Raw genomic sequence first — 13198 nt, forward strand, 5'->3', positions numbered from 1 at the left:
TGTCATTTCGACGTTTCTGAATCCATCAGGAATAAAGGACAAACCCTACCACATTTATATTATTCTTTATGAAGACAAAAACTCAAATTATTGCTTTTGCCATGCAATGAAATGCAATATTGAACAACAATATATGTCTTTTACCAGGAAGCCATCTTAAGTGACTTCGTAAATAATACTTCTGACTTAATGGCGTAAGAAGGATGATTCCGCTGTCCTGGTCTGAGGTTTAAAATATTGTTTCTGTATGATTGTTAGGAACATATCACTCATTTATGGACAGAAGAGTATTTATATTGTCCATAAAATTATGTTACAGACATCGTTTGCATAAATATGTTTACTGAATTGTTCTGGAGAGGCTTTTGACTCTCTGAGCACATAATTCACTCTGGCTGATGGACTCACTGTAGAATACAAGGACTAATAAGTATTCATGAGTGCCTGTTTTGTCTGTTTGAAGTGCTATTACATAGTGATGATGGATGATTCGAACTGTATTCTTTCCATTATCGCAAGAGAAAGCTTAATTTGTTATTGTGATTCAGAGAATTTTATGCTGACCTCAAGCATAAGAGATTTATTTCTATGATTTCATGATTTGTGCTTTTGGCTGAAGTTTGTCCATTTTTTAATGAGTAATGGACATTTATGATCCGTATGTTTCAATAGTATCAGTTCTGTGAAGAAAGACTAGTGTTGGAAAATGTTGGAAGATGATGCAGCTCAAAGAGTCTCTTTAACCAGTCTTTATCTGGAGTGCTGTATGAATGTATACACTGCCAATGTATAAGATGCCTATGTGGAATAATCTATGGAGGCATAGCAATTCTGTTATAGGAGTTGTGTCCCTTAGGCGTGTCATGATCCGATGATTTGGTGTGATTATTTTTCACATAGTCTGCATCGGCAATTTACTTTGCAGAGTTATGTCCCTTAGGCGTGTCATAAGCTGAAGATTTGGTGTGATTATTTTTCACATAGTCAGCATCAGCAATTTACTTTACAGAGTTATGTCCCTTAGGCGTGTCATGATCCGAAGATTTGGGATCATTATCATTGCCAAGTCAGCAGCTGCAATTCACTATAAAGAGTTGTCTCCCTTAGGTGTGTCATGATCTGAGTACATCATTCAACACGTCTTTTTGAAAAATGTTTTTAGGGTGTATTTTTTATAAGATATTTTACGGATTTCTGCAAAACGTATCCTAAAGTTTTGGCTTGACATTAGACTGTAAACAGGACAAGATGCAATGATCAGACTTTAGGAAAAGAGTCAATTATGAAACTTCAGATGGATGGATGAGTGAGTGAGTGAGTGAGTGAGTGGGTGAGCGAGTGAGTAGGGTTTTACACCGCTTTAGCACTATCAGTATAGCAGCCATTTTCAGCAATATCACGGTGGGGGACACCAGAAATGGGCTTCACACATTGTACCCATGTTGGGAATCGAACCTAAAACAATTGACCATTTGAACCACTAGGCTGTCCCATGCCCCAAGTCAACACTTGGTGATGTACAATGTCGTTGTTGTAGCAATATATCAAAGTGATGAGCCGTCCGATGGTGCAGGAGAGGTATCACAACTTGATCTGGACAGCAGCATACCTGGACTATGTGACCGAGCAATCAGACATCAAAGAGCAGTTGGAGAACCCTTTCTCGGCTTACACAGACATGCTGGGTACAAACAAAGGGGATTTCAATAAGGTTAGTACCGGTTCTTCATATTGTCTCCCTCCAGTCTGTCACACTAAGGACCCGTGAAGGTCCGGGTTAGAATGAATCTTCAGTAACCCATGCTTGTCATAAGAGGCGACTAACGGGAATATTACTTGGGTGATTTATATATATATTTTTATCCCTCCTGCCTTTAGGTTTTCTGAGGACAAAAAATGAGTAAAACAAGAAATAAAATTGGTCTGGACTAAAGTGGTATAACCTGCCTTACTCTGTTTTGTTTCAGGGTCTCGGCCTGATGATCACAGTGGCCATGCCAGTATTTGACTCTAGAGAGTCTACAGTAAGTGACTTCTCTCCATCTCAACATCTCATATATGTGGAATATCACTTGCTCTTACGGAACATAAGTTTTAGATATACTTTAAATAATGTGAAGTTATCATTGATGTCAGTTGATGTCTCTGTTGTGAACATCTGTCAAACCAAGATCAGGAACCTGCAATCTTGACAACTTGTATGGCTCAAATATCCCAAATTAGAGCTGACCAGTTCTCTGGTGTACGGGATAGGGCCAGAACAGGAGGTCTGTGGTCAAGTCTGTAATGTACAAAAAGATGTTAAAATATGGTACTTGTTGGTCCCTGCCAGGCGTTCGGCATTAAAGGTTACAACAAGGACTGGTCGGCTCGGATTCAGTATAATGTGTCTGAGTGGGGTATTCATGCTTAGCTGTGCCATGGTATCTCAGTGGGCTAGCACTATAAAACCAGCTGAAGTCAGGGCTAGTACAAGCAGCCACACATACACATGCATGCACTTCGTCATGTGAGCGAAATATTCTCAAGTAAGACGTTAAACCCCATTTCACCTCACCTCACCTCTTGGCATGAAAGAGAAAAAAAAGGACTGATTGGCGCAGAGTTACTATACTGTGTCTAAGTGGGGTAGCAATGTTAGACCGTGGTGTGATATCTCAGTGGGCTTATACCAGCATTCATTTGGTAAAAGCCATGACACATATGCTTCAGCCAGAATAGATGTCATGTAGCCCAATCTCTAGGCTGTATCATTCCTAAAGATGTTGAAAGTTGGTATTTGTTGTTGCCTGGCATTAAGGGGATTAAACAAGGACTTTCTGAATCAGAGTTACCGGTACTATCATATTGCAGTGGGCCAGCACTAAAACCAGCATTCCTTGTGACAAGTACAAGCACTCACACATACATGCATGCATGTTGCAAATAAGTGTTATAATCTTCAATATATATATGGGTATTTATATAGCGATATAGTCTATCCCATCTACATGCATGCATGTTGCAAATACGTGTTATAATCTTCAATATATATATGGGTATTTATATAGCGATATAGTCTATCCCATCTACATGCATGCATGTTGCAAATAAGTGTTATAATCTTCAATATATATATGGGTATTTATATAGCGATATAGTCCATCCCATCTACATGCATGCATGTTGCAAATACGTGTTATAATCTTCAATATATATATGGGTATTTATATAGCGATATAGTCCATCCCATCTACATGCATGTTGCAAATACGTGTTATAATCTTCAATATATATATGGGTATTTATATAGCGATATAGTCTATCCCATCTACATGCATGCATGTTGCGAATAAGTGTTATAATCTTCAATATATATATGGGTATTTATACAGCGATATAGTCCATCCCATCTACATGCATGCTCAAAGCACTTTGTTTTTCCCTCGATCATAGGATGTCAATCTCAATGGCACTTCGTATTATCAATCTCAACTCCCTGGGGATCATACAACTCTTGCAGCCACTAGGCGCACCAAGTTAATGTGGCTTTACCATCCTTACAAGGTACCCATTCACAGCTGGGTGGACTGGGACACATAGTCACAGTACTTTGTCCAAGTTTACTGCTCGTTGCTGTACTGCAACTAGGTGTTTGCACGTATTCATGTGGCCACCATCTGGTCATTTACCAACAGAATCGTGGGTTCTTTTAAGTGCACAGGGTTATGTACTGTACACTAGGGGTTGTGACAACACTGAAAGAGTCTGCACACAAAGTTGACTCCAAGGTTTTTACACTCGGTCACAGGTGCCTCGATCCTGGGACCTCATGCCTGCTGGATCACTTTGACAGCTCGCCCACCGCACCCCCACATTTCGCCTAACCTTCCTTTAATTCATGAGACAAGATGGTGGTGATGTCTATGTGATATTTTACAGGATCTTTAACAGTGATAGTGTTTACAGAAGACATGTTTCTGTTTCAGGGGGAAGATGAGGAGCGACCAGATGGGAATCTGCTTGGTGTTGCCGGGACCGACATCCGCACCTTTGAGCTCAAGAAATATATTCCATTACACAAAGTAAGATTTGTTTACCATTAGGTTGCAAACCTGTTTTCAGAATTAAAGAGGTATATATTAAAATCTGAAAATATTTTAAAATCAGGGCTGAACCAAATATGAAGAAATATATGTACATAATGCTATGTTAAAATGTTTACTTAAAGGTCACATGCAACGTAAAACACAACTTTGCAGATTCTGATACCGTTCGGTATGGACTTACCGAAACAAATCATCAAAAATGCAAATTCAACTTATAAAGTTGAAAAATAACGCGATGAAAAAAACCGCGCGAAATTGTAGTTCAAACGATTCACTAACTTTCCCCCAGAGCTTGGGGGAATTGAAGTGGTTTCAACAGCTGGGCTGTGCTCATAGCACATGCGCGCCGAAGACCCGGGTTCGAATCCCCACATGGGTACAATGAGTAAAGCCCATTTCTGGTGTCCCCCGCCGTGATATTGCTGGAATATTGCTAAAAGAGGCGTAAAACCAAACTCAGTCAGTCAGTCAGTCATAGCACATGTGCAGTGAAATAGGTTTGCACAGCTTGGAAGCGTGTTGTCCGGTGAATATTCGGTGAAGGCTTTAGTGTGAGCTATTTTTCTAATGTTTTGTTGATATTTCACAGGCGCGAGCTTTTGATATGTTATTACAGTAGATTACCGATTTAACTGTTTATATAATTTCATTTGTCCATTTCACCACACGTTCTTCTTACCGAGTCACTTTCTCAGTTCGATACTTAAAAGCAATGTCATTATTTAGCGTCGACAGAATTTCTAACTGTGATATAGATATGTCGTTGTCACAGATAAAACTCAAAGTCTGTTTTAATGGCACCTATGTGTCTGCCTGCCCGTCTGCTAATGACAATATTCATTACACAATTTCAATCACTGACCTCATGCAATTTGAACTTAACACCTATCAGGCTATACACCATAAACAAAACGCATTGATTTATGGCCCGAGTTCGGTCTCTGTCACATTATGTAATTACACAGACGGGCAGGTGTGATACTTGTACACATGACATGTTATGATGTCTGTTGATTGCAAAATGTTATACACAAAAAATGAGCATGTATTTACAAAACCCAACATCTCTATCTATACACACACAATGACCCATGAGGGCATCTGCAAATGAACCAGCCGTTACACTTGAGTGCACACCCACCCACTCTGACTGGGTTCGGTATCCCGGCTGCTTCGTTTCTTGGGCAATAAACCCAAGTACAAAATATTGCACTTTTGATTTGTGATTGTACGCTTATAATTTTGTTTTTATGTTTTTTCATAACCAGTAATGTATATGAATAAGTGATAATTGTGTTTTAATTATGTTTGATTTTTTGGTTGCATGTGACCTTTAAGGAGTAAAGTTTTCTCTTATTAATCAAATTGAAGTAAATACTGAGGTTTAAATTTAAGGAAAATACTTTTAAATTTTGAACTTATGTTTCCATATTACTATGTAATTCAAATTTGGGCATAGTAAGTTTAAGTCTTGGCATGATCAGACAACAATATATACCTGGTATTGATTAATTTCTAAAGACATATTTGTGGTTACTATTGTCCGTTTGGCTCAAAACCATTTTTAGCCAAAATGTCCTAAAAATAAAAAAGTTGTTTAACAAACTATCATTAAAATATTTACACAGTTCACTATTTATTACGATGGAGGAGTGCAAAGAGAGGAATTCTTCCCAAAACACTCAGAGTTGGTCTGATGTTTTGATTATGATAAGTGTTAAATTGAGTATTATATGTTTATTAGTTTTCGAGTTAGATTGCAATTCATAGGTCCGCTTTTGAGCCAAACTGACTATATACAGTTGTTTGATCATTCCCTCCCATACAATACTAAAACATCTTTAAAGGATTCCAAATGCTCTGAAACTGTCTTGGAACATTTGACCAATGGTCATGATGATAGATGACTGGGCACTCGAGCAGATTATATGGATGCTTCATGCACACATACAGCGATTACTCCATGCAACACATTATAACAGAAGAATGAGTAGTTTGGATACAAATGTGAGCCTAAACACTCTGATATAATTCATTGATAAATGTGTTACTTGTTAATGACTTGTTAATTATTTGTTAATTACTTGTTAATTACAGCTTGGGGTCAATGGATATGCCTTTGCCATCACAAACCATGGCTATATTATCTTCCATCCAGACTTCAGACCTTTGGTAAGACCTTAAACCATATTCCTTTCTTTTGTTGTTATGGCAACAGGCATCTGTGATAATATATTTTGTAATTGCTGGTAGTAGGATCATGAGGTAACTGAACTAGTGGTTGAATCCAGTTTAGAATAGTTAATACAAGGCTATGAAATTGGATTGGGTGGTTAGTCAAGATGATTTTGACGGCATGGGATTGTGCTCATAATATTAATCACCGGTTTGCCGACCCAACAAGGTGTTGTGATGGAGGGTCCTGATGGAGGAGGGCATGGGTCAGAAGTCAGTAAAACTTAGGGACTTTAGTTAGAAGTGATTATTTTTTCAGCCTGCTCTGATATTGCTGGAATATTGCTAAAAGCAGCATAAAACTAAACTCACTCACTCATTATTCTTTCAGCTCACAGTCAGTAGAAAAACAGAAAAAATATTGTTAAGTTAAATCTAACACACAAATTCTCTATAGGAATTTTGATTGGCAATATGTCTGTAGAGAAAGATATCGAAAGATACTCAGCTGTCAGTTCTTGTTTTGCATCTGCTAAAAAACTGACAGATTTTGTTGTGCCAATCAATTTAGTATTTTTAATATGTACAACTTTCATAAGATTTTAACAAGATTACAGTAAAATTTAGATTTATACTGATCATATTTTTTTACATTTTGTGTCAGTATTTTTGCAATATTAATTTCACAATTTTATATGTTAGATGTCTTTCGTTAGTTGTTTAGGCCCTTCTTAATATAGCTGCCATGTTGGTGACTGCAGGGCCAGAAATATACTGGCATGCGGTTGATTGGGGTGTTAAGTAATCACATCTAACAAAATGATATCACTAAATATAGAGAGCAATGATATCCCAGCTTGTTTACAGTGTGTGTCTGTTGCAGTACTGGAGGGAGAAGGGCTCCACTGAGATGTTCGTCAAACCCAATTACAACAGTGTAGGCTTGACGGAGGTGGAACTAGCAGACAATGCCTCCAGTGTTCAAGAGGTGAGTTGACTTGACGGAGGTGGAACTAGCAGACAATGCCTCCAGTGTTCAAGAGGTGAGTAGACTTGATGGAGGTGAAACTGGCAGACAATGCCTCCAGTGTTCAAGAGGTGAGTTGACTTGACGGAGGTGGAACTAGCAGACAATGCCTCCAGTGTTCAAGAGGTGAGTTGACATGACGGAGGTGGAACTAGCAGACAACGCCTCCAGTGTTCAAGAGGTGTGTTGACTTGACGGAGGTGGAACTAGCAGACAATGCCTCCAGTGTTCAAGAGGTGAGTGACTTGACGGAGGTGGATCTGGCAGACAATGCCACCAGTGTTCAAGAGGTGAGTAGACTTGACGGAGGTGGATCTTGCAGACAATGCCTCCAGTGTTCAAGAGGTGAGTAGACTTGACGGAGGTGGATCTGGCAGACAATGCCACCAGTGTTCAGAGAGGAACTGAGTTGACAATGACATGATGCGGAGGTGGAACTAGCAGACAACGCCTCCAGTGTTCAAGAGGTGAGTAGACTTGATGGAGGTGGAACTAGCAGACAATGCCACCAGTGTTCAAGAGGTGAGTTGCACCAGTGTTCAAGAGGTGAGTAGACTTGACGGAGGTGGAACTAGCAGACAATGCCTCCAGTGTTCAAGAGGTGAGTAGACTTGATGGAGGTGGAACTAGCAGACAATGCCTCCAGTGTTCAAGAGGTGAGTAGACTTGATGGAGGTGGAACTAGCAGACAATGCCACCAGTGTTCAAGAGGTCAGTAGACTTGACGGAGGTGGAACTGGCAGACAATGCCTCCAGTGTTCAAGAGTTGAGTAGACTTGACGGAGGTGGATCTGGCAGACAATGCCTCCAGTGTTCAAGAGGTGAGTAGACTTGATAGAGGTGGAACTGGCAGACAATGCCTCCAGTGTTCAAGAGGTGAGTAGACTTGACGGAGGTGGAACTAGCAGACAATGCCTCCAGTGTTCAAGAGTGAGTGAGTGAGTGAGTTGTGTTTTACGCCGCACTCAGCAATATTCCAGCTATATGGCTGCGGTCCAGTGTTCAAGAGGTGAGCTGACTTGACTGTTGTGGAATTGACAGACAATGGCTCCAGTGTTCAAGAGGTGAGTTGACTTGACGGAGTTGGAACTAGCAGACAATGCCTCCAGTGTTCAAGAGGTGAGTAGACTTGACGGAGGTGGAACTGGCAGACAATGGCTCCAGTGTTCAAGAGGTGAGTTGACTTGATAGAGGTGGAATTGACAGACAATGGCTCCAGTGTTCAAGAGGTGAGTTAACTTGATAGAGGTGGAACTAGCAGACAATGCCTCCAGTGTCCAAGAGGTGAGTAGACTTGATAGAGGTGGAACTAGCAGACAATGCCTCCAGTGTTCAAGAGGTGAGCTGACTTGATAGAGGTGGAACTAGCAGACAATGCCTCCAGTGTTAAAAAAATGAGTTGACGTGACCGATGTGGTCCTACCCGACAATACGTCCAGTGCTCAAGAGGTGAGTTGACTTGACCGATGTGGAATCAACTCGAGTATTGTCAAGCAGATAATGTTGAAAATGATTGTGTAAATGTACCAAACATAATCTTCATGGATTGTTCCCAATCATCTACTGCTTGATGTTAATGATTACAAAATACAACCCTCCTTTACTCATTAAGCTTTTACTAAAACAGTATACCATAAGAAAACATGCACTAGTTTCAAGTGTGTACTTATAGAAATGTTGTCATTGAAGTGATGTGATATCATTTGAAGTGATATATGATATCATTTCAGCTCCGCCAGGGAATGTTGGACCACAACTTTGGCAGTATGGAGATGCAGGTGACAGAGCATGATGATATGGTAAGATGATGTAACTATGTAACTTAACACATTTTCATTTGGAAAAAATAGTGTAACTCTTTTTATATAATTTTGTGTATCCGAATATGCCATGTATCTGCATATGGCAATAGGGTGCAGAGGGTCAGAGATGAGAATTTTCCGCGGATCCGCAGAATCGATTGTGAATCGTCTAAATCCAAAGAAAAGGACCCCCGGTTCATTTTCCTCTTTTTTCACTCATACCTGTTCTCATCCCTTCAGAGTGCACCCTGTGGCTGTCTGCCAAGTGTTTTGTTTGCACTATGACTTAGTGGGTGCATCCTGCCTTTTTCATTACTTATGCCGACCAACAAACCCGAGAACAGTTTCACGAGTGAGTGAGAGTTTAGTTTTACGCAGCACTCAGCAATATTCAAGCTATATGGCGGCGGTCTGTAAATAATCAAGTCTGGATCAGACAATCCAGGGATCAACAGCATGAACATTGATCTATGCAATTGGGATATGATGACATGTCAACCCAGTCAGCGAGGTTGATCACCCGATCCTCTTACGACAAGCATGGGTTACAGAAGATCAATTCAAATCTGGATCTTCACAAGTCTCAGTCTATGCAAACATAACTAAAACTATTATGCTGGTATATGAAATGGTCCTCTAAATGATTTCAAAACCTTATACCGAAAAGGCATGCAACTAAACTACCACTGAAGACGAATTTTCTGTTTCTTTATTACAGAAGCGATTCAGAAAGAGGACAAACTTATATTACTATGGCAATGTGGGTGAAATATTCAGGTAAGAGAAGAAAATCTTTTGCGTGTGTATATTTTCATTATAAACAGAGAGTGAATGAATCTTTGACATTTTGACAACACCGTCTGTAAACATCCTGGACCAGACAGGTCATTGGTCAACAGGACCCATGCCTTTGTGGTGGTGTTCGGTAAAGAAGTCCTTGGTAAACAGTACCAGTTAAAATGTCTTAAATTTGCCTAGGTAGAAATGTCTTCCAGAAAGAGTCCCCTTTTCATTTTCTAACAAGAAATGTATAGAAAAACAATGCTTTTTTAGTTTTTTGGTTTTTCATTGTCACACATACAACAAATGTAAACGGCCTTATATAATGATGTATTGAAATTTTCACTTACTACAAAAGGACTTTTTTACCAAGGACTTTTCTACAGAGGACTTTTTTCCTATGGCGAACAATCAGTTGATCTCCTTGATGGATATCATGTTAAAATTCATGCTCAGTAGTCATTGTGACCACCTAATCCTCATATCTCCTTGATGGATATCATGTTAAAATTCATGCTCAGTAGTCATTGTGACCACCTAATCCTCATATCTCCTTGATGGATATCATGTTAAAATTCATGCTCAGTAGTCATTGTGACCACCTAATCCTCATATCTCCTTGATGGATATCATGTTAAAATTCATGCTCAGTAGTCATTGTGACCACCTAATCCTCATATCTCCTTGATGGATATCATGTTAAAATTCATGCTCAGTAGTCATTGTGACCACCTAATCCTCATATTAATCACCATATGCCACACTAGGCAGCAGAATTCTAATATGGCCTTGTTCCACGTATGATATGAGTATGGACTGTTAGTAATAATATTTTGTTCCTTTGAGATTGATAGTTCATAGTGTGAAAACACTACTTTGCCATATCATGCAAAACTAGAACATTTGACCTTTTTGCTGTTGCAGCCTTGCCTTAGTGATACCCAAAGGATACGGGGAAATAAGACTTCGGCCCCAGTACAACCTTCTCCATACTCGTGAGTTCTTCATGGTCTGAGCTAAAACGTTTTATTCAGCATCATAATTGAAGCAATGTTTGTTTGTTTGTTTGTTGTTTAACGACGCACTCAGCAATATTCCAGCTATATGGCGGCGGTCTGTAAATAATCCAGGCTGGACCAGACAATCCAGTGATTGACAGCATGAGCATTGTTCTACGTAATTGACATGTGTCAACCAAGTCAGTGAGCCTGACCACCCGATCCTGTTAGTCGCCTCTTACAACAAGCATAGGTTGCAGAAGACCAATATTCTAACCCAGATCTTCACAGATCTTTTCAACAGTCCTGTCTAGAGCATCCTTGCCCAACTCAGAGCTTTACACTTAAAGGTCCAATGCTAAAAAGTTATTCCGAACCATTTAGTTTTTTTATATTCACTTTGGATGCATTCTGATTCTGAACATTAATTTTTATCAAATTTTAATTCAAAGTTGCAGTTATTATTATGTGTATAATGTTGTTAAGTGCAAACAAACATTTTCCATAAAACTATTATTGTGATGGTAAGGAGACTGATGATGTAGTTTGTTCTTTCAGAGACAGAAGCTGAGTACCTCAACAACGAGACCCTGCTGCTGGCTCCCTGGTGAGTCAGTTTAAATATTTTCATGTTGCTTGGGACCAGTGAGCTCTTGTGCCCCAAAAATTTGTACTTCAAGTAGATCATCCTTGCTGGTTGCTCTAGCAGAGATGCCAACCACTCTGATTTTGGTGGCGTTTCTCCAATTTTCCAAAACAAAATCTGCTCTCTGATTTGTCTTTGACAAAAACGTTGATTTTGAGAAAAAAATTGTGAAATTGTTTTTACGGTGTACAATTTCGGAACTCACCAGTGATTTATTTGAGTCGACACTAGTAAAAGCATTCAGTAGCTTAGCATGTGATCTTTTGGGTCTTGTGTATATTGCGTGTTATTGAGTTTCACAGTTTTTCTGAATGCATGTCGTAGCTTGTATAAGTGAGTCCCCTCGCACTCACCCCCATCTTGGACTTTCGGTGATCGGGCATGACTCCACGTTCATTAGATTTAGAATTGGCATCTCTGCTCTAGTGCCAAAAATGCCGAGTGAGCTATCATCCGAAAAATGTGCTGGGAGAAGATCAGCCTTGCTGGGAACCAGTGGTCTCTAGTTTTAAAATATATACAAGGAGTAGAATAGCCTTTTGTTTATGTGTCTGTTTCATCGGAACTGGAAAATAACATTTTGGGTGAAGAAGGGTGAGGTTGCTGGAGTGTCATTGTGTTCCTCCACTATGACGTGTATACATACAGTCACTCCACGTCATTGTGTTCCTCCACTATGACGTGTATACAGTCAGGCCACGTTAATCCAGTCTCCGATAATCCGATTCCCGTGCCATCCGAACAGACTCAAGCTGTAACCAAGCTTGTTTACTATATAAACACATCAATTGTTGATCCATTAATCCGATTCTTCAGTCTCCGACTCCGAACATCAATTATCGGTAACGAATTAGCTTATTGTGCTTGTCTTTGCTAGTCATGGTGATTTACATCAATGGGAAATTATTTTGTGCAATGAATTTTGAAATATCAAAGTTTTTATGTGTAATCAAGTTAGTTGATATATGTTTACATTCTTTTGTCTCTGTCAGTCAAGTGAAAGGGATGTAACTGCAGTGTGGTGTACTGGACTTGTTTCAGCAAACCGAACGTTTCACTATCCGAACATTTTTTATGAAAAACGGCACTGTTTGGATTAACACGGGCTGACTGTAACCTAGCGTTGCACATGTTGATCACATATATGTTTGTGTTCAGGATTTTCTGCAAGAATGAATCCACTGGTCAGATGCAGACACTGAGGAAATACCAGCTCCAAGATATTGTCAATGGAACAGGAAATCATCAACTAAAATGTGAGTGCACACTTCAAGATTATAATAATAATGATAGTAATGGCTTTTATAATCCGCTGTATCCACGCCATGAAGCCATGCTCAAAGCGCATTATTATTACCCCGAATAACCCAAGCTGCATGTTAGGGGCTAGAAGGTTATAGTCACATGACTTATTCCACCGGGTACCCATTTTCTACTGGGTGAACAGAGGCAATTTTGAACAGATTCACTTGCCTAAGGTGAGACCACATGCATCGCATGAGCTTCATTGTGGGGCAGGACTGAGGTCCTAGAAACTCTCAGGAGTCAAGCTGTCAAACACGGTCACCCATCAAAGGACTGTCCGAGCTCGACGTTGCTTAACTTCAACTGGTTTGTGACCTGAGCTCTATGCACATTACCACACCACCAATTGTAGGTGTATCATGTATAGGATACATGTA

The 13198-nt window shown here is 39.7% G+C and overlaps 1 protein-coding gene across 1 annotated transcript in view; it reads left to right on the forward strand.

Annotated features, from left to right (window-relative positions):
- The window catches only part of LOC124287824 (voltage-dependent calcium channel subunit alpha-2/delta-3-like), a 315010-nt gene that overhangs the window by 276431 nt on the left and 25381 nt on the right, over positions 1 to 13198 (forward strand). Inside the window, exons 13-22 of the mRNA XM_046724285.1 lie at positions 1538 to 1711; positions 1968 to 2024; positions 3969 to 4064; positions 6186 to 6260; positions 7147 to 7251; positions 9021 to 9089; positions 9811 to 9869; positions 10797 to 10867; positions 11429 to 11477; positions 12675 to 12772. Coding sequence (XP_046580241.1) covers positions 1538 to 1711; positions 1968 to 2024; positions 3969 to 4064; positions 6186 to 6260; positions 7147 to 7251; positions 9021 to 9089; positions 9811 to 9869; positions 10797 to 10867; positions 11429 to 11477; positions 12675 to 12772 — 853 coding nt within the window. The remainder of the gene's footprint in view (positions 1 to 1537; positions 1712 to 1967; positions 2025 to 3968; positions 4065 to 6185; positions 6261 to 7146; positions 7252 to 9020; positions 9090 to 9810; positions 9870 to 10796; positions 10868 to 11428; positions 11478 to 12674; positions 12773 to 13198) is intronic.

Source organism: Haliotis rubra, unplaced genomic scaffold (assembly GCF_003918875.1).
Source record: "Haliotis rubra isolate DU_JTF1 unplaced genomic scaffold, ASM391887v1 Scf406, whole genome shotgun sequence".
NCBI classification, from domain to species: Eukaryota; Metazoa; Mollusca; class Gastropoda; order Lepetellida; family Haliotidae; genus Haliotis; species Haliotis rubra.